General features: G+C 54.7%; 9 protein-coding genes across 9 annotated transcripts; 7 read left to right on the top strand and 2 right to left on the bottom strand.

The window, feature by feature from the left end:
* Positions 1 to 226: 226 nt before the first annotated feature.
* On the top strand, positions 227 to 991 carry N7510_005864 (CSN8/PSMD8/EIF3K family protein; the record flags this gene model as incomplete). Its single annotated transcript, XM_056977790.1, has 3 exons — positions 227 to 426; positions 485 to 666; positions 723 to 991. 3 exons carry the CDS (start codon positions 227 to 229, stop codon positions 989 to 991), a joined length of 651 nt encoding a protein of 216 aa, XP_056833822.1.
* A 445-nt stretch (positions 992 to 1,436) lies between these two features.
* N7510_005865 (ATP synthase subunit e) lies at positions 1,437 to 1,870 on the bottom strand (the record flags this gene model as incomplete). The annotated part of the gene is made up of 3 exons (XM_056977791.1): positions 1,437 to 1,510; positions 1,581 to 1,770; positions 1,850 to 1,870. 3 exons carry the CDS (start codon positions 1,868 to 1,870, stop codon positions 1,437 to 1,439), a joined length of 285 nt encoding a protein of 94 aa, XP_056833823.1.
* Positions 1,871 to 2,095: 225 nt separating this feature from the next.
* N7510_005866 (uncharacterized protein) lies at positions 2,096 to 4,289 on the top strand (the record flags this gene model as incomplete). Its single annotated transcript, XM_056977792.1, has 3 exons — positions 2,096 to 2,227; positions 2,283 to 3,113; positions 3,165 to 4,289. 3 exons carry the CDS (start codon positions 2,096 to 2,098, stop codon positions 4,287 to 4,289), a joined length of 2,088 nt encoding a protein of 695 aa, XP_056833824.1.
* A 1,197-nt stretch (positions 4,290 to 5,486) lies between these two features.
* N7510_005867 (uncharacterized protein) lies at positions 5,487 to 6,853 on the top strand (the record flags this gene model as incomplete). The annotated part of the gene is made up of 5 exons (XM_056977793.1): positions 5,487 to 5,639; positions 5,698 to 5,734; positions 5,790 to 5,869; positions 5,930 to 6,309; positions 6,382 to 6,853. The coding sequence occupies 5 exons, from the start codon at positions 5,487 to 5,489 to the stop codon at positions 6,851 to 6,853; spliced, it is 1,122 nt and encodes a 373-aa protein (XP_056833825.1).
* Positions 6,854 to 6,990: 137 nt separating this feature from the next.
* Positions 6,991 to 8,726, bottom strand: N7510_005868 (putative MFS transporter; the record flags this gene model as incomplete). The annotated part of the gene is made up of 4 exons (XM_056977794.1): positions 6,991 to 7,014; positions 7,076 to 7,175; positions 7,225 to 7,589; positions 7,641 to 8,726. Coding segments are annotated over 4 exons (1,575 nt in total), but the record flags the coding sequence as incomplete, so codon positions are not given.
* A 318-nt stretch (positions 8,727 to 9,044) lies between these two features.
* N7510_005869 (uncharacterized protein) lies at positions 9,045 to 10,193 on the top strand (the record flags this gene model as incomplete). The annotated part of the gene is made up of 1 exon (XM_056977795.1): positions 9,045 to 10,193. The coding sequence occupies one exon, from the start codon at positions 9,045 to 9,047 to the stop codon at positions 10,191 to 10,193; it is 1,149 nt and encodes a 382-aa protein (XP_056833827.1).
* A 710-nt stretch (positions 10,194 to 10,903) lies between these two features.
* Positions 10,904 to 13,347, top strand: pmt4 (dolichyl-phosphate-mannose-protein mannosyltransferase; the record flags this gene model as incomplete). Its single annotated transcript, XM_056977796.1, has 3 exons — positions 10,904 to 11,131; positions 11,188 to 12,826; positions 12,890 to 13,347. The coding sequence occupies 3 exons, from the start codon at positions 10,904 to 10,906 to the stop codon at positions 13,345 to 13,347; spliced, it is 2,325 nt and encodes a 774-aa protein (XP_056833828.1).
* A 1,365-nt stretch (positions 13,348 to 14,712) lies between these two features.
* N7510_005871 (uncharacterized protein) lies at positions 14,713 to 17,571 on the top strand (the record flags this gene model as incomplete). Its single annotated transcript, XM_056977797.1, has 1 exon — positions 14,713 to 17,571. The coding sequence occupies one exon, from the start codon at positions 14,713 to 14,715 to the stop codon at positions 17,569 to 17,571; it is 2,859 nt and encodes a 952-aa protein (XP_056833829.1).
* A 1,858-nt stretch (positions 17,572 to 19,429) lies between these two features.
* On the top strand, positions 19,430 to 20,129 carry N7510_005872 (DNA-directed RNA polymerase II core subunit RPB11; the record flags this gene model as incomplete). The annotated part of the gene is made up of 4 exons (XM_056977798.1): positions 19,430 to 19,569; positions 19,661 to 19,719; positions 19,771 to 19,880; positions 19,932 to 20,129. The coding sequence occupies 4 exons, from the start codon at positions 19,430 to 19,432 to the stop codon at positions 20,127 to 20,129; spliced, it is 507 nt and encodes a 168-aa protein (XP_056833830.1).
* Between the last annotated feature and the right edge of the window lie 310 nt (positions 20,130 to 20,439).

Consider the following 20,439-nt stretch of genomic DNA (forward strand, 5'->3'; position numbering starts at 1 on the left):
CGAGAGAAAAAAGAAGCCAAAAACACGATCAATGCAATGGACACAACATCCAACAGAATGTCGACACTCTCACACGAACCAATTGATGGAGGAGGGAGAGAGAGATGGGTGTTGTGGTGGATGGATGAGTGAATAAGGGAAGAAGGTGAAGGTGGTCTCTTTGGGTCTTGGCGCGACCAGATCTCCCCGCATCGTCACTGACTTCCTCTCCCTTCACCACCACAACATGGGCCTCCCTCCCCTGTCCACAGCCCAGCTCGACACCCTGACTACCTCCAACCTCCCTCCCTCCCAGCTTTTCGAGACCCTTTCGCACTATGAATCCGAGGCCTGTCTCACGGCCGCGGGCCCCGGCAGTACAGATCCGCACCTGCTGAGCTTGTTCTACTCGAGCTTTTTCATCGTCCACCTACTCACCGATCAAGTGTTAGTACTCGCTTCACGCTCTTCGTGGATTAAATCACTGAAAGCATCCGGCCTCTAGACCAGAAGCGCGCGCCTTGACACAACGGATGCCAGAGACCCTGCGGAGTCAGGATCCTTCTCTCCAGAACTGCCTGGCCCTCCTTCGAGCTCTCTGGCAAAACCAGCATGCCCAAGTCTACCACATTCTTCGGGATCTACCGTGGCCGGAGACACTACAGCCGTTAGTACGGCGATACGAGAGTACGTCTTCTCGATTGACTTTTTGGGGAGGCAATTTGCTCACCAGCTCCTGCCAGGCTTCTTCCAAGACAAGACTTTGATCGCAGTGAGCAGTTCCTACGAGGCAATCCGGCCCGCGGTCGCCGCAAATTACCTAGGTCTGGACGAGCAAGCCGCTGAGAAGGGCGACCCGAGTATCATACAAAAGTTCACGGGGGTTGGATGGACCTGGGACGGAGAGGCTGAGCTGTTGCATCCCAAACCAATCCCTACAGCTGCCACCGACGCCCAGTCGTCTAATCGCATCCAGGAGGCCATGGGCATGCTGGGGGGGCGCGGAAGCTGAACAGAAGAGAGAACTCGCTCAAGTGATTCAACTTCCCATTACGAGATTACGAGAATGACCTGTCCTCCGGTCCGCCATCCAAGGGCGGACACGATTAAAGCCACCACTACCACTGACTCTGGGCCGAGAGAAATGCCGCAATGCACAAACGCAATCTTTTGCTCATTCTTGTGGTCCAACTGTAGTGTACAGACGCACGACAGCCCAGGGTATGTACAGGACTCGGAGAGAGAGAACAAAACGTCTAAGACAAAAGAGAATAAAACTAAAAACAACCAAATCATCCCATCTTTCGCTTGCAATGCCACACGACTTCGGGGGGCCACATTAGACAGACCCAAACAATCGTACACAAAATGGAGCCGACTCGATTTCTAATACCCTGGGGCGAGGTGCGAGTTCCGCAAAGAGTTCATTGCGTAATAATTCCTCTCTCGTTCCACTCCTAAGACGACTCGGCAGCCTTGGCCTTCAAGAATGCCTCCAGGTCGAATTTGGGGTCCTCGAAGTTCGTGATCACTGTGCTCCATTAGTCCGGGTTCTGGGCCATCTCAAGAGAGAACGAAAAGTTCAATGCGAGAGTACGTACATCCGCTGGCTTGTGGCTGGGTCTCCTGGGGCATGGTCTTCTTCTTCCACTCGGCCTTGGCCTGCTCGATCAGGCGCTCCTTGCGTGCGTATTCGTGCTCGATCTCTGCGCGCTTCGCCGACTTGTTGAGGGACGACTGGTGATAGACTCCGTATACGAGACCGGCCACAAGAGCCGAGTAGCGGAGGACCTGCAGATATGATTGAATGTTAGTGAACCACCGGGTCCTGATTAAAAGGGCCGTTCTCCCTCGGCCGGGTGAAACCCACGTTGACACCCTGGCTGGCCATGTTGCTGCGAGACTCTGAGAAAAGACAGAAAGGAGAGGATACGTCAAACAAGACAAAAAAGGGCGAATCCGCAGGTGTCGAGCGTCAATGGCAGCGAGTTCCTGGCGAGAAGAAGATGCCGTTCAGTCCCTGTTCTGCGCGAGTTTTTCCGGTCGGCCCGTTGCTTATGTCATCGCCTGTAAATAAAGACAGCATCAACACGCCCCAGATATCCCAGCCCCAACGATGTCGTCCATGCAGCAGCGCAAGAATGAGATCCTCGCCAAGCGGGCTAAGCTTGCTGAGCTGAAAAAGCAGCGCGAGCTGCGCCAGAAGGAGTTCACCAACACCCGCAACAGCGTCGGCGATGTTTCAGAGGTATGCTCATGCACCATGCCCAGCTCCGTCGGGTTCTAATATCCCGTCGATGTAGATTGTGTCGCCCATACCCGGCCGGTCAGATAATAGAGCTGAGCTCGACGACCTGATCTCCCGTCTCGTGGACCGCCCGGGGTCAGCATCCATCAGCCACGGCGCCGAAACCCAGTCCCGCAAAGGAAGCCGGCCAAACTCCATACTCAGCGCCAGCCAACTGAGCGGCGAGAACGCCGAGTCCTCCTATGTGCCTTCGTCGCGACCGCAGTCCCAATCCATTGCCGTGCAGACCGTTGGAGAGGAGTCGTACACTCCATCCGTGCCTGAAGCCTCAGCCCCGCAACCCCCTGAGCCTAAACCGGAGGTGGTCACATACAGCAAAGCTGTACAAACAGACCTGTCAGACCCTTCCGCCGAATCTCAAGATGGCTCCGTTGCCTCGGATGACGAAGACGCTGCTGGGACTAAGCGGTCAAGCAAACGGCTCAGCCGCCGGGAGCGGGAGCGGGACGAGGAGATCCGGCAGAAGCTGCGGACGGAGATTGAGGAGGAACTGCAAGCAACCAACCAGAGGGGAGATGATTCTACGGCCGTCCAATCCACACAACTACGATACCCTCTACGCACACTCGAGGAGGACGAGCTGAAGGCGGTGACTTCCTCGGATGATTTTCTGGACTTTGTGGAGCGGTCCGCCAAGGTCATTGAGCGGGCTCTGGATGAGGAATACGATGTTCTCGCGGACTATGAGCTGGGCGGCGTTGATGGAGATTTGGAAGAAGATGAAGAGACTGGGAGGAAGAGGAGGGGCATCAAAGAGGTTTGCCAGTTCTGGGACGAGCGATGGAGCAAGAAGCGCATGGTCAGCGACCTCAGCTTCTCTCCCAAGGTGGGTACCTCTGTGATCTCCGTCCTTCCCAACTACTAATTCTGTTTCTAGTTCCCTGAGCTTGTGCTGGCTGCATATACCAAGAACCCGTCTGCACCCCATGAACCCGATGGCCTCGTCCAAGTCTGGAATCAACACCTGCACTCTCGACCGGAATACGTGTTCCACTCCACGTCCGATATTCTCTCCGCTAAATTCTCTCCTTTCCATCCCAACCTCATTGTGGGCGGCTCGTACTCGGGCCAGGTGCTTCTATGGGACACTCGGTCGTCTCGTGCAGGTGGAGGCGCCCCCGTCCAGAAGACTCCGCTAACCGGGTCTGGCCATACCCATCCCGTCTACAGTATCTCGATCGTCGGCACGCAAAACGCACATAATATCATCACCGCCTCCACCGATGGCGTGGTCTGTGGTTGGACGGTGGACATGCTTTCGCAACCTCAGGAGTATTTGGAGTTGACTACGCCTCCGCCATCCAAGACGGAGGATCTTGCTCCGACGACCATGTCGTTCCCACAATCCGATCCAACGTTTTTTATTGTGGGTACTGAAGAAGGGGGGATCTATCCATGCCACCGGTACGATCGCGCAGGGGCCAAGGCCGGCACTGACCACCGCCTGGCCTATCGCGGGCATGCGGCACCGATCATGTCCACCGCATTCCATCCCGCCCGCGGACCTGTGGACCTCGGCGACTTGATGCTCAGCTCCAGTCTAGACTGGAGCGTGAAGCTCTGGCGTGTCCGTCCCCCAGCGACAACTGCCTCTGCCACATCCGGCACGGCAGACCCTCAAGTCGTCTCTCCTATTCTGGATATCACGCGTGAAGACGTTGTCTACGATGCGCGCTGGTCCCCGCACAAACCAGGCGTATTCTCTCTCGTTGATGGGGGTGGCAACGTCGAAGTCTGGGACCTGTACACCGATACAGAAGTCCCCGTCGTGCGGACGACTCCGACCCGCGGCCGCGGCGGCATCTTGTCCCGTAGCTTGAACAAGGTTGCCTGGGAAGAGCGGGAAGGCCGACGCCTGGCGACTGGCGGGCTGGACGGCGTTGTGACCGTTTTCGAAGTCGGTAAAGGCCTGGGTGGGCTTCCAGATGAGGTACCCGCCGAGGAATGGACAGGTATGAAGCGGCTGGTGGGGAAACTGGAACAGAAAGATCGGATCGCCTAATAGGCCGTTTGGGGGATCTTCAAAGGCGTTTAGGCGTTTATCCCCGACTTATCTCCCCGGCTGTCCATACTCCGCCGGCCTTGTCCAGCGTTTTCACTTGCATATACCCTTTCTTCCTTCGACTGCATAAATGTATTTGGGGCATGTACCTAATCTCCCAATTCACTCGACGCATTGTAGTCTATGATATACTGAAAATCAGAAAAGTTCCACCGCGGAAGAGGACTCAAATTTCCATACCAGAAAGTCTTGCCCAACTCAGCCGCCTACCTGCAATCTGCCAGGTAGGAGTGAGCGGATGAAGGTCCCACCAACAACCTTTCGGCCCCAAGACAGAAGAAGTATAGCCATTCCACTCCACTGGGAGCGCTCCGTCATGACGATTGACCGATTGGCAAGAATAACAAAACCGGTTCACAAACCCTCAGCGAAGCTTAGCGGTAGCGTTTGCCACAAAAATAAGTGTTGAGGAAGAAGCTTTCTTCGGAACCCCCCGATGGACCTTCCGATGGACCCCTTGGATCCTCCGATCGAGGGCCGGGACCCTTGGTGACGGCGAACGAAAAAGGCAACCGAGCGAGGTACGCGACAAGAGCAGGCAAGCGAGATACGCGAAACCATGCGAATATTATGCATTAAGCCTCCGGTATACCCGAGACTGTGGTTCCTCGCCAAATCAGGTTATATAGCCGCCACGGGAGTAGAACTGCCGTGAAGGCATACATCTCGTTAGTTGGGCATGATGTCAAGACTACACCTTTGGGTTTTTGCGGGGGGGTGCGGATGCGCGCATCCTGCCATGTGGGGTCAACCTTAAATCCGGCGCTGATCAATGAGAGATCCCGGACAGTGGTTTTCTTCGTGGTTCGCGGGTACTATGTGCCCGGGGGGGAACTATTTTTCGAGAACCTCCGAGCGAGATGGCCGTGTTATTCCGGATTCATGTTCCGCGATTTCAGGTTCCGCGATTTCATGTTCCGACGGCTATTCAAACCGTTGGAATCTGGAGTTTCGGTTCTGGCCCCATTTTGTCACCGAGATGTCTTGGGACATGTGGCTGCATATATGAAAGCCTTGTCCTGCAGAGAATAATCCCAAAAAGGCCCAAGTTCTTATAAGGCGAGCCTCAGCCTATCTACTTACGTATCCTACAACGTATCCCTCTGATGCGGAAACGGACTATCGCCTTAATTCACTATGGGAGAGCGTCCCTACGAAGGCGATGACCTGATAGGCGTGTGTGTGGCGCTGGCCGCCGTGCAGATTCTTATTGTCACCGCGCGTTTCTATACGCGGTATATGCTGCAGATGCGCTATGGGCTTGATGACTATCTTATTTTGGTCGCGCTGGTGGGTGTTGACCTCGGATGATTGAGCAGCTGGCGGATGCTAATTGTGGGGTGTATAGGCTGCGAATCTGGCTAAGGCTATCATCTACATCGTTTGTAGGCACACCTTTTTTCGTCAATGGAGAGCATCATACTAATCTGTCCTGTGCAGTGGTCAACATCTCCGGGCTTGGTTACCATCTTGATTATATCACCTCTACAGCACCACAGGATCTACTCCTCCTAAAAAAGGTACGCACAACTCTTCGGGGATAAGTACTCTGAGCATCACGAACTAACACACTACAAAAGGGCCTCTTCGCCATCGAAATCCTCGACTTCCCCTTCTCAGTAACACCCGCCAAAATCTCTCTCCTCCTCTTCTACGCTCGAATCTTCACCGTGCGCCGCTTCCAAATCTTCGCCTATGCAGTCGCGTCTTTGGTCCTGGTGCATGGAGACATCGTTCTCTTTGCTATTATCTTCCAGTGCAAGCCCATCCCTTACGCCTGGGACAAGAGCATTCCCGATGGAACGTGTACTGTTCAACACGTGCTGTACCGCTTTATATCGCCACCGAATGTCTTGACAGGCATTTTCATCCTGGTGATGCCCATGCCTTTTGTGTGGAGACTGCATGTACCAAGGGCGCAGAAGATGGCGCTGACAGGGGTGTTTTTGCTGGGTGGACTGTGAGTTTTCTCGTCTTCCTGTAGTCATCATCTATTATTGATTGAGATGGTTGTACTAACTTACTACGACAGGGGCACCGTGGCGAGTATCCTGCGCATGGTAATCTACTACATGTGCACCGACCTGGCGCAAGGAGATGTAACCTGGTACTCCGTCGAACTCGGGATCCTCAGCCAAGTCGAGAGCGGTGTTCTCGTCATCGCCGCATGCCTAATCACGATCTGGCCATTCATCACCAAGCTACTGCCACAATATGTGCTTAGACTGTTTTCATTTGGCACAGACCGAGAGCGCCAGCACCGGCGCTGGTATATGCGCTCTACCCAATCGCGACCCACTCATAATAGTGGTATCATCATCACCACTACCACCACCACCACCATCAGCGAGAGCCAGGACGAGATTGCTCATTACAGTCAAGATATGGGACGGTGGCCGCACAGTTCGTGTAGTGTGTCGTCGTCGTCGTCGTCGTTGGCGGATCTTGAAGATCAGAGGTGGTCCATATTTGCGGACGAGGCGAGAGGTGCAGAAAAGGCATGAGTACGAGTGGGGAGTATACACAGACTAATATATATAAACTTAACTGAAAAGAGGGTTTATTTAGAGGTCATTTTCGTTATATTGTATCTCGCTGCGTAAATTGTCGGTTGGTCGGAGTCACTGATCAGACAAGCTTGCTAGTAAGTGTATCTGAATCCGGGCTGTTCTCGTCGTCAGGTCCAGTCAGAAGGGAATAAGAAGAAAGGGGAAAATCAGACATACCACACCCTCCAGTATTCTGAGCCCTCGTTTTTGCTGTTGATTGGCAATGTAAAAGTACAATGTAAAAGCACCCACAAGGGAGATCATGAGGATATGGGACCTGACTGGAGTCAGTATATGGGCAAACTCTCAACAGACGCAGGACTCACCCGATCGACACCCACACCGCAGTCAGATACTCCGGAGCCTCGTTCTGACGCACGATAAAGCTGCCTGCCACACCACCTAGCCCATTGCATGCAGTTACCGCTGCAGCGGTGGCTGCACGCTTCCATTGGCCAACGATGTTGTTGGCTTGAAAGGCATTCAGCGCCGCCCAGTTAGAGACGTAGGCGCCGGTAGCAAGAAAGGTCCCAATGTATCGCACCGTCACTTGGGTTGAGGCCGGGAGACCGAACATCAGAAATCCGGCGATGAGCACAATCGCATTGAATGTGATTAGCGGGCCGCGGATGCGGTAGATATCCCCGATCAAGGATGTGAGAATGACCGGTATCACAGCATAATAGTAGGGCTGGCAGAGCGTCAATATGGCCTGAAAGGATTAGAGGGGTTTCTGACTTACTGGCGTCGAGAGAAGGATGGATTTATTGGACGAAAATCCCATGCCTGACTCCAGAATGATCGGAAGAAAGTACGACAGACACGTCGAGATCATGTTGAGCAAGAAGAACATGGCCGAGAAGCCATAGATCTTGGGATCTGCGAAATTGGCCAGGACAGTGCGCCATGCGAACGGCTCCGGAACGAGGTCGGCACGATCATCCTGGATTCGGCGCGTCGCCACACGCACTTCGCGGTCCGAGAGAAAGCAGAAACTACGCTGGGCATTCTCTGGAAAGTCCACCATCCACCAGTAGGTCAGAATACCCAGTAAACAGGTAATCGACCCTTGGACGATGTACATCCATCTCCACCCTGCCAAACCTGCCTTGCCGTCCAAGTGGTTGAGGCCGAAGTTGACCAGATTCCCTGTTGCCAAGACGAGCACCTCGCCGGACTGGACAAAGGCAAACCGAAGCTGCTGCTCGCGCCGCGGGTACCACGTGCTGATGAGATAGGTCAGGCCCGGGTAAATGCCGGACATGGCAATGCCCAAAAGGATGCGCAGGGCGATCATCTGGCGCCAGGTGTGGATGAACGCTGTGCACAGGGTGAGCAGCCCAAACATAAATGTAATCATCGCAAACCAGGCCCGAGGTCCAACGAAGCGGACTGCCAGGGTACACGGCAGCTGGAAGACGACACTGGCGATTGTGAAGATGAAGATGGACACAGAGTACCGGTTTCCTTGATTCAGGTCGAGATCTTCGAGCATGCTTGTCACCGCGGCAGATGACAATATCCCCGAGTCTAGTAGATTGAGACTGCACAGGAGTCCTGCAATGGTGCAGAGGCGAATGTCGACCTTCCACCGGACCTGCTTCTGTAGAGCAGCCCACTCCGCCCCGATCTCGAGGGGAATTGAATCCGAGTTGTCTGGGACCTCCGCTTCTTTGCCCATCATCACTGCCGGGGCAATAGTAATGGATGTGGCCTTGTCGGATTCAGCCATGCCGGCGGTGTTTGGTTGGGAATGAGTCAATGGGAGGTTGCACGGTGCGAACGAGACCATCTCGGAGATGGAATCCGACCGACACCAACAGAACCATCTTACACGATTCCGTGATCATTTCTCTATCACTCAGGTTTTCGTAATGATTATTACAATCCAGCTGTTTCGCATTGTTATGATAATTTCTCTATCGTGGTTCGCCGGTAACAGGCCTAGCCCTAATTAACCATTGTTTACTTAGCACCCATGGAACACCACCCGCCCGAGCTCTTTTTTCTCACTGCCCCACGCCATTGTTCGGGCGAAGGGATCGGTCCCCGCTGGAATAATAATGGCTTCTCACTCTGTCCTGCATCTTCTCTTCTTGTCTCACCCCTTCCTCTGCTCTCATAGTTAACAACCCGCACACCTACTATGGTTGAGCTCATCAGCCCGCCTGATTCCCGGGCGTTACTCCCTCCCCTGCTCGCCTGTCTTCCCACGGCCTTTGTCTCGCCACTCCCACCACCGGCACTGCTCCCCCTGCTGTCTCCGATCCTTCGCCAACGCGTGCAGATCCTCACCTCGGTCGCGACCTCCTCCACAGAATCCTGGCTCCGACTCTTATGCTGGGATGCGGACAAGGCCGAGCACCTTCAGCGCATCGTCGGGGGCACCGTCTTCGAGCCCCACCCGGTCTCTGGTGAGATCGAACTCCCCGATGACCTCCCCGTGAGCTACAAACGCGTCGACGACGAGACGCTCCGGGCGCTGCTCGTGGTCCCGGAATACAGCCTAGCGGTGATTTATCTCTGGTGTTCAACCGACGAGCAAGGGGGCGGACCCGGCTGGCGGGTTGCGGAACTGCTTCCGCGCGAAGGGCCCGCTACAGACGAGAGCACTTGGGCCCCGTCAATCGGGGAGGCAAATGTCCAGGCTAGAGAGCAGCTCATGGAAGATGCGATCAGCGCTGCTGAGCGCGAGGAACTCCAACCGCAGCCAGAGGGAAAGAAGGACGACGACGACGACGATGACGATTACTGGGCCCAGTATGATGCGACACCGGGGCGGACGCCTGGTCCAAATCCCCCAGCGGCGGCGGGATCATCAACGCAACGGCCGTCCGGTCTGTCGGAGTCATCGTACTTTTCGCAGTATGCAGACGTCCAACCGGCCATGGACAACCACGATCCAACTGAGGAGCAGCCAGAGGTTGGACCGACCTCTTTGAATGGGGACATACTCGCCAATCTCTTGCAGCGGAAGGTGGACGGAGCCAACTCGACGGATATGCCACGCACTAATGGCTATGCCTCGGGTAACATGCCCAGCGACGCAGCAGCTCAGGCACTGAGCCACCCACGACCAGCGTCGAACTCGTCCAAAAGCTCTGATGCCGTGGCCAGACTGGAGCAAGAAGCACAGAGCCAGTCCACGGGTGAGGTGGGCGTCAAGCAGCATATCAGCACCAGCATCAAGAGCTTGTTCCGCCTGGCCAAGGCCACGGGCGTGTCCCGGGCAGAGTTCCAGGAGATTGTGCAGACAGAATTGGAGATGTTGAGCCTATCGGAGGATGATGATTGATTGATTTGCTTTTGATACCCTGGATATACAGAGTTTGTTTGCATGTCTTGCATTCTGTGATGCATTCTTGGACGCTTGGTGTTTTGCTTGTTTCATGCATATGGTAGCGACGAATTGATTCAGGCCAATTTATCATCATCTATCTACAAAGTTCTATCTTGGCATGTCCTTGTGTCCGTTCAGGGGACTTTAGGTGTTTACTTTTTCTTCCGAACCCCAATTCACCACTATAAATTCCTCTCATATTCTATCAAAACCTGCCCGTGAAGAGCTTAGAAACCCTGCCATGCAAACGTCAGTCAATGAGAGGCTGGATAACCCAAACCCGTTGGTTGACCATATTATTTGAGAACAGATCACGAACAGACAGAGGGTTGAGTAGTAACACTATTATTCTACACGTACTATCCGGGAGTCCAATGTTGTTAGAGCTGAATGACTATTATGTCAGCCGGCCAAGAAGACACGCAACCCTCGGCCCCCCGTCGTCATCCCATCTCCTTCTTTATTTCCCTGGCTTCAATTCTTCTAGGGCCATGCTCTTTTGGTGATTCGAGTAAGTTGCGCAGGCTGTCTCTTTCTGTGATTGATTGCCCCACACCCTACGCCTGTCCTCCCGCAGTGTGTTTGTTGACGCTAACGCCGCGCAAGTCTATTTGTTTAGGTGGTATCTCGGACGCTCTCTAGATTTTTATTTTCCCCCTTTCACCATGTCGTCCCCTGCACCCTCTCTGCGCAAGAGAGGTGGAAAGCGGGATACCTCTGCGGCGCCTTCGGGCAAAGACTTCCCGGTCTCGGTGCCGGCAGCCAGCAAAGCACCTTCCGAATGGGACTACTGGGTCGCCCTAGGCGTCGTCACCCTACTGGCTTTTGTAACGCGGTTTTACAGACTGGATTACCCGAATGAGGTGGTCTTTGACGAGGTCCACTTCGGCAAGGTATGGCATCCGCTGCTTCTGAATTGCTGTGGGAAAGGGGGCTAACCTTCTGTCAGTTCGCCTCGTACTACCTACAACGCACCTATTTCTTCGATGTCCACCCGCCCTTTGCTAAATTGTTGTTCGCGTTTACCGGTTGGCTGGTCGGCTATGATGGCAGTTTCCATTTTGACAACATCGGTGACTCGTACATTGAGCACAAGGTCCCCTACTTGGCTTACCGAGCGATGCCGGCCACCCTCGGAGCATTGACGATCCCGACGGTGTTTCTGATTATGTGGGAGTCCGGCTACTCGCTTCCCGCCTGTGTGCTGTCTGCGGGCCTCATGGTGTTCGACAATGCCCATGTGGCCGAGGACCGGCTGATTCTCCTGGATGCCCCGCTGGTGCTGTCGATGGCCCTCAGTGTGTTGTGCTATGTCCGTTTCTACAAGCTGCGGCACGAACCCTTCGGCCGCAAATGGTGGAAATGGCTTCTCCTGACCGGATTCTGCATGAGCTGCGTCATCTCCACCAAATACGTCGGCATGTTTACTTTTGTGACAATCGGTGCGGCGGTCCTGTGTGACCTGTGGGATCTCCTGGACGTCAATCGCCCGCAGGGGTCGCTCAGCATGATCGACTTTGGCAAGCACTTCGTGGCTCGGCTGGTTGGCCTCATCCTCATCCCATTCTTCTTCTACCTTTTCTGGTTCCAGGTTCACTTTGCCATCCTCACCAGATCTGGTCCTGGAGATGATTTCATGAGCCCCGAGTTCCAGCAGACCCTCAGCGACAATGTGATGACCGCGAATTCTGTCGGTATCGAGTATTACGATACTATCTCGATGCGCCACAAGGAAACCGGCGTCTTCCTTCACAGCCATCTTGAACGGTATCCTCTGCGCTACGACGACGGACGCATCTCCAGCCAGGGCCAGCAGGTCACTGGATATCCGCACAATGATACCAACAACCACTGGCAGATTATTCCGACGAAGCCCCTGGCGGATGGTGCAAACAGCGTGCACAACGGAGATGTCGTCCAACTCTTTCATGTCGGCACGGAGACATATCTCCTTTCTCACGATGTCGCTTCCCCTTACTACCCGACGAACCAGGAGTTCACCACCGTCCCGCCAGAGGAGGCGAGCGGCGAGCGGCACAATGACACCCTATTCGAGATCAAGGTCGAGAACGGCAAGGCAGGCGCGGAATTCCGCACACTCGCCAGCCTTTTCAAACTGATTCACCAGCCGAGTCGCGTGGCCATGTGGACTCACTCGACACCTCTGCCGGAATGGGGGTTCAAGCAGGCCGAGATCAACGGCAACAAGAACGCCGCGCAGACAAGCAATCTATGGTTCGTGGAGAGCATCGAGGGCATCGAGCCCGACAGCCCCCGCCTGACCAAGAAGGAAGAGCGAAAAGTCAAGCCGCTCCCCTTTATGCGCAAGTGGCTGGAGCTGCAGGGAGCCATGTTCTACCACAACAATGCCCTGACCAGTAGCCACCCCTACGCAACCGAGCCCTACCAGTGGCCGTTCCTGCTGCGTGGCGTGAGTTTCTGGACCAAGAACGAGCCCCGTGAGCAGATCTACTTCCTGGGTAACCCGGTGGGATGGTGGATTGCCAGCAGTCTGCTGGCCGTGTTCGTCGGCATCGTTGGTGCCGACCAGCTCTCGCTACGTCGTGGCGTCGATGCGGTGGAGGAACGTAAGTTGCATTTTCCCCGTCCTTTTGTCTTTCATGGGTATCTCGCTAACCAATCGGACTCAGTCTGGGGTCACGGCGCCCGATCGCGTCTGTACAACAGCACCGGATTCCTGTTCCTGTGTTGGGCCGCCCACTACTTCCCCTTCTGGCTCATGGGCCGCCAGCGTTTCCTGCACCACTACCTGCCCGCCCATCTGGCGTCGACGCTCGTGGCCGGTGCACTGATCGAGTTTGTCTGCAATATCGACCCGCGCACTCCGCCTGCTGCGCCCGTCGCCGCGGATGACCCGACGGGCAAGTCCAAGGGCCTCCGGTCGTCTCCCCGTCGATTTGTCACGGCCAAGGAGCGCATGGGACCCAGGTCGGTCGCCACGGGGTGGCTAGCCACCCTGGCCATCCTCGCCGCCACCGTCTGGGGATTCTGCTTCTATGCGCCGCTGACCTACGGCACTCCTGGATTGGATGTTGCCGGCGTCCAGGCGCGCCAGTGGCTGGGCTACGACCTGCACTTTGCGAAATAAGCCTCACCGTTAAGTAGTTTAGAGGATCGGGGAGTGGAGAGAGAGAGAGCGCGTGCGAGTATCCGAAAATTCCGGCGCGTGGGAGAGAGGACGAAGCGTGGTTGGCTGTATTATATGTAATGTCTGATAGACTGGCGAACGGGTGGAGGAATTGACTGTGGTGAGCCTGTCGTGTACCTGAGCGAAACCCCCATGTCGCTGCCACATCGAGTCCTGTATCACCAATAATCATTGGGCGCTGAAAGGCTGCCAAATATGCGATTGATGGTTGCGAAGAAGAATAATGCATACCAGAGTAATCCATCCAAGAGCCTCTGCCAAGTCCCGGTGGCGCAGGCTTGCATTTTGTTTATTTTTAGCCCGTTTCCGGGCTGGCGAAACCTGTGGAAAGGCCGTACATACAGTTGCACCTAGACTCACATCGAACGCAATATCCAGCGAAAATCCTGACTCGGGCTTATATTGACGCTTCCACCAGTATGTCGCGCTAACCACGGGAATCCCCTGAGGTCAGACTATAGGTAGTTAGTACTGAGGACAGCGCTAAGGAGAGTCAGTGGCGGCGGGTCTCGGCGTGTTTTTCTGTTTCATTCTTTCTTTCTAGCTTTTCTCCCTCACTCTTTCTTCACCTGGACACCTTCACCTCTACCGACTCTCCCCTCCCTTCCTCTCCTAACGCTAGGCCTGTGAGAGGTGTGAATTTATCCAGGGCCCCAACCGATCGGCCCTTTGCATCAGCTCCACTCACTCCCCACTGGGGTAGTCATCTGGCCCCGGGCGGACAAGCAGTGAAACGAACACCAGCGTGTTGGTGTCCGAAAGCCTTGGTTTCACCGTCTCCAGCGACGACCGTCATCATCACCATCATCACACGGTGAGTTCAATTTCTTCTCTGACAACCAGTTGGGCTGTGCACCCTTCCTTCTACCCAAAAACAGCCCACAGGTGGATTCCTGCCGGGCTTGATCAGCCGCTAAGGACAGACTGCGTTGGTCGGCTGTTAGATCCGTGTCCAGAAGCTTTTTTCCACCGGACTGACGCTCTTCTTTCCTCCAGCATTCCGCCCCTGATCAACCCTGCTGCTGGGAAACTCCCTTCTTCTCCCTTGTTGTTGCGTCCCGGCCCGACTGAATCCTCCGGTCGATTCATCGCTTTCAAGGGTCGATCTGCTGCCTCCTGCATTTGACACATCAAGCAACCGAGGGATATTCACGACAACACGAACGCGTCATTCCTACATCAGTCCCTTGGTGAGCGCTGACTTTCAAACCAAGAAGCGGACTTACTACAGTACAACATTGCCTGTCTGTTGCAAGCGCTGAGTGAGACAAGGGAAAATCTGCAGGAGATCCCACCCCCTCAATAATGCCCATCAAACTCCCCAAGCTCTCTGCGCGGCGGAAGTCGTCCGGGAACATTCTGGATGAGGTGGAATCAGCACCCCAACCCTCCTTTCGCGTATTCGAGCGTCCTGGTGGTCCCGTCCGGTCCATGACTGACGGCGTCCCGCTGACCAAGCGCATGAGCGAGGGGAACTTGGTCACCGTCAACTTGGACGACTCGGACAACATTTTCGCCGATCGTGCTCTAGACAAACATCATCGGTATGACCGCTCCCGGCCCATGGATTACCTGCGGAAACGACTGACCCGTCGCCGTGACAGTGCCCAAACCTACGAGAGCTCCACGTCGACTCGGCTCAGCTCCTCGTCCACCCTCCCTTCCTCCACGGAGATCCATCCAGCGGATGATGTCCTCGCCTCCCCACATTCGCGACACCATGATATCCCCGTTCCACCGCAGTTGTCCGGCGCACTGAGGGCCGCCGGTCGGACATTCTCGTTTGGGGGACGATTCAGCAAGAGCTCGACATCATCGGTACAACCGCAACAGCAAGCAATGCCGGATACGTCGAACAGCCACCGTACTATGACTAGCCGCACCGATAACACTGCTACGCCACCGAAGCTACCAGACGCGAACTTCGAGTTCGGCGGGGATGATAATGATTTTCATAATATGTTTGACACTTTGGGCAAACGGATTAGTGCAGTAATGCGGAAGCCGTCTCCTCAGCCAATTAATACAGATCGATCAACCGCTGTTGAGCCTGCACCTTACTCCTGGGCCAGTCAGTATCCTGAGGATGCCCCGGATGCTGAGCAGAATGAGAGCCTCCTGGCCAGGAAACCTTTACCAACCCCTCCCGCCTCTGATGCTCCGACTGGAATGCGACGAGCATCGCCGTCTCCTGCTCAAATGCTTGCCACGACTTCCCACCGATCGCTCGACCGTCTGGCTCGACAGTCCGATCAAGGATTGCGCCGGAGTGGAGCATACCCTGAACGACGTGAATCAGACGAGCACATTGATGACGAAGATGCGAAGTTAGTTCGGCAGTCTCTGCTGTGGACTAAGGAGAACGCCTTTTCTGCAGATACTGATGAAGCTCCGGTTGACAAGGGCAAGGGGATAAGTCCCTCTGACCACTTGAGTCCGGATGGCGATACGATGTTCGCGGATCGTCGGTCGCCAGCACCAACCAAGTCCTTTGACTCGTCGATCGAGGATCAAGCACGACTGGCCGTGCAGTTCGCGGAAAGTCTGCCCCAAAGGACCTCCCCGGGCAACAAGGTGATGACACCGTCTCAGTTTGAGCATTATCGTAAACAGCAGGAACTCCGTCGGTCCAGGAGTGACGCATCCAAGAGCGACGATGAGTCGGTCAATGACGAATATGACGAAGAGGATGAGGCAGAGAAGCAGCGAGAGGCGGAGCGCCAGCGCCGGAAGCAAGAGGCTCATCTATCTGTTTATCGCCAGCAGATGATGAAGGTGACTGGTCAGATGGCCGCTGAGCCAACACTGCGTCCGGAAATGAGCGGGGCCCGCAGCAGCACTCCCAACCTCATGCCTCCCCTGTTCAACCCGGTCGACAAGTCCATCAGCGGAAAGAGCAGCGAGGATGATGACGAGGAGGTGCCGCTGGGTATCTTGGCCGCGCACGGGTTCCCCAGCCGCAATCGTCCACCCACCCGCTTGACCAGCGCCGGCTCTAATCCGAATCTCCGCGCTTCCATGCAGCCATCATATATATCATCCGCTAGCTCAGTGACGGGTGCGGAACTGGATATGGGTAAACGAAACAGCACCTTGCCTGTCTTCGCTCGAAACCTGCCCCGGGATCCCTACTTTGGCGCTGGTCTGGTCAACCCGTCCAACCGCGAGTCTCTGGCCATGGGTGGAGGGTCGGTATACGGGGGCTCGCAGTCTCCGATGCCGCCGCCAGGAGGTCTTGTGGGCGTTATTGCTAATGAGGAACGTGCCCGCGCCACGAGACGTGGAAGTCCCAATACACAAGCCATGTACAATATGGGAGACGTTCCTCGGCCATACTCGATGTTGCCACAACCACCAAACATGTCTACCAATGAGCAGCAAGCCCAAATCGAGTTATCGCAACAAATGCAACAGATGATGCAAATGCAAATGCAGTGGATGCAACAGATGATGCAGATGCAGGGCTACCAGGGCCCGCCAATGCCTCTGCCACCGATGATGATGAAGGGCGGCATGCCCACCCCTCCAGCGTGGGGGGCGGGCCCCATGCCAGGAGCACCCATGGGCCCTCCCTCGATGATGGGAGGGATGCCACCGCCTCCGTCAATGAGCGGAGCCAACCCAAACATGAGACCAATGTCCGTCGCTCCCGGGTCAATCGCTCCCGGGGCCTCGTCTCAGTTTGACCAGCGCACCCTCAGCATGCTGGACCCCAATATCTCGGCTCGTCACACCGGGTCGCTAATGCCACCTCATTCCAACAACACCTTCCGCCCCAACACTGCCACCGGCGGCTATGCCCCGTCGATTGCCCCATCAGAGCGCAGCAATGCAGGAATGGCCTCGCGGTACAGACCGGTATCCGTCATGCAGGGTGGCGGGTGGCAGGACGAAAACAATCCCAGCAAGACCATGACCATGCCCTCGCAACAGTCTCGTCCGCAAATCCCCAAATCCACATCGCTTGCTACAATCACCATTCGCCCCGTCTCGACAGATCGTCTGTCTGCAACTGGCGGCAAAAAGGGGCACGGTGGATCGGATGATGATGACGATGATGAGGCCTGGGCGGAGATGATGAAGAAGCGCGATAAGAAGAAGAGCTCCTGGAAGATGAAGCGGGCTACCTCGTCTCTTGGGGATCTGTTGAGCGCCGTGCATTAGAGTTTTGTATAGCATGCATCTTTCCATGCAATCTTCATAATATCTTTTGTTTGCCCTCTCGTTTTTCCCTCCCTGCTGGCATAAACGGTGCATGCATATGCCTTCGAACCTTCTGTTGATGTCTCGGCTCCATATGCCCGGGTGATTGTTCGGGCTTCTTGTGTTCACTGGAGGCTCTGGCATTGACACGCACGAATAAATATGCTCTGCTCTTGTTGTTTGTTTCGGTTTCCAGAAGTAGGGGGATTGTGTGTGTGTGTGTGTGATTTCTGGCATCGGCGCAGGCGAAGCATGGCGTTTACTTTGGTTTTCTCTCTGTTCCTAAGCACTTCTTTCTTGACATAGTCACATAATTTATTTCGGGCCCTGAGGCCATCTCCCTTAATCTCAAAATTGCACAGGTTGACTGGCTCAATGAAACAAATCGATATACTGCATTCAAGTAAACAACTCTGGGTAGCTAACTACTATATTCTCTTTCCATCTTTCACTGCCACGCCATCAACCGCCCAATAACACCCTTCATATCCTCCCAAACCTCGCGCAATATCTCCTGCGCAACAAGCACTCTATTCACAAAGTCCCACTCTGTTCCCAGCATACGTCGTCATCCTACCCCGAGGACCCCGAGGACCCCATCCGTCATCCCCCTTTGCAATTTCCAATTGGTACAACCTTCGATTCTCCTCGTCATCCATGACCCCCTCCACAGCATCAATATAACTCCGATTCACAAACAGCGTCCAGGGCGGGAGTCGGTTTATCTCAGGTTGCGTGTAAGTCTACGGATCAGAGTACATAGCGCGGAGGAGGTATGTACGGCGTACGTATGGAGGATATATCATCGGTTGGCACGATGAACATCACTTGAGATTGAGATGGCTATAATGATAAGTAAACCCCACATTATCTCCAGGACAAATGCACACCTCTCATCCCAACCAGTAATATCTTCCTCAACTGCTTCTCCCAAAGACCAACGGAAGTAGGTCACAGCATATCACGTGATCTCGCAGGCGTTATCGATCATGTGACCACTGCTTATCACGGTCTGCTTCCCGCGCATCGACACCTCTGCTTTTCATCCAGCCCATCAATTCGGATCCTCTGCCGCCCCGGACCCGGCATTGCAGTGACTATCATATACAAGATATCTTTCGTGCGGTTTTATCAGCCTGACCCGGATTGCAGCCCTTCTGCGGTTCACAGCCACTTTTGGAAGCGCTGTGGTGGCTCCTTAACCGTGACCACGACGAAACATTGCCTCGAAGGCCATCTCTGCGGTCTCCAGTTCACGACAGAGACGGGGAGTCAACGCTATACCGATCATATATTTCTTATCTGTCGACATTCTTGTCGACGATAGCCTTCAACAGAAATCTTCAGCTTCATCATCGCACTTCCCGCGGTGACAATCGCTCACTGTCACCATGAACGCGCCGGACCGGTAGGTTTTTCTGCATTATTTTCTTGCCTTATGCCTTGAATTAGCATGGATTTATTTCTTTGCGTTTCCCCTCCCCTTTCTGCCTTCTGCTGCCCGTGGGGAAAGCGCTGGAACGATAGCTGTGTGATGCATGCAGTGTTCTTGCTCCGGAGGCATTTGGATTGGGAACAATAAACTTGTGTCCTTTTGTCCCTTCAAGATGTGGTCTAGATGCCTAAGTAAAGCTGTTCTATGGCTAGACACTGGGTATGGGAGACCAAGCGTGGGCGACACAGTAGGACTCGTTCCTTCCCTCTTCTGATATCCTGCTTGCTTGCCTTCTTTCTTCCACGCTCCTTCACCTTTCTCGCCCGCTTGTCTTCCTCCCATTTACCGATGCCAACATCCCTGTCTACTTTCCCCCTTCCAACCATGTCGGACCATCATCTCAGGGCCGTGCCTCTCGTGACTACCACCCAGGCGATCGCAAAGGCGCTGGCTGGTCGACACATGTCCGAGCGCCCAGCTCCCCGCCACCAGCGAGTGCCGCTTGATGATGATCGTCCCGATGTGTCAGTCCCTATATAAACGCTTGATATCATTCTGCCTTGTTCATTCGATAACTCTGAGCTACTGTACGAAGTCGACTGACATCCACTCTAGATACGAGGCTATCCTGCTCGCTCCAGGTGAGAACAAGATCGATGTCGAGATCGATACCCGTAAGTACTCGGTCGTTGGATTAGCAAAACGTCGTATTAACTCGACCCCAGGAATGCCCAATGCCGCCATCTTCACCTTCCACAAGGAGGACCACACCCTCGCCAACCTGCTTCGCTCCCGTCTGATCAAGACCCCCCACGTCATTTTCGCTGCCTACAAGGTACGTCTCCGGAATATGTTATGATATGAATGGCTTACTGACTCCGTTCAGGTCCCCCACCCGTTGACTCCCAACTTCCTCCTGCGCGTCCAGACTGACGGTGAAGTCACTCCGCGCGAGGTTGTCATCAACGCTTGCCACGCACTGATCAAGGACCTGGGCATTTTGTCGCGCGAGTTCACCAAGGAGTACGAGCTCCGCAAGGCGGCCAATGCTGCCAACTTACAGCAACAGAATGCGGTCGAGTAAATGGCCGACCTTTTATGGTCGGATGCGCCTTTGGCCGTGGCTTTAGCTTCTTGCGCACCGACCGAACAACAAAAGACCTAGCAAGAGGGGTTCTTTCTTCAGTGAGGAAACTTGGCAGACTCCATAGATTATTCTTCTTCTGGTTGTTTCTCTCCTCTGGGCTTTTCTTTGGGCTTGGTTCTGTTTGTTGATATTCGACATCCGGATCTGGTTTCTCATGTGTTTACGTTATGTTTTGGGTGTTTAGGCATTTTTCCGTCCCGGCGAGGACGTTGCACAGGATGGTCATGACCGATTAGCATGCATCTAT

Source organism: Penicillium lagena (genome assembly GCF_028827675.1).
Source record: "Penicillium lagena strain IBT 129212 chromosome Unknown utg000003l_segment0_segment0, whole genome shotgun sequence".
NCBI lineage: Eukaryota > Fungi > Ascomycota > Eurotiomycetes > Eurotiales > Aspergillaceae > Penicillium > Penicillium lagena.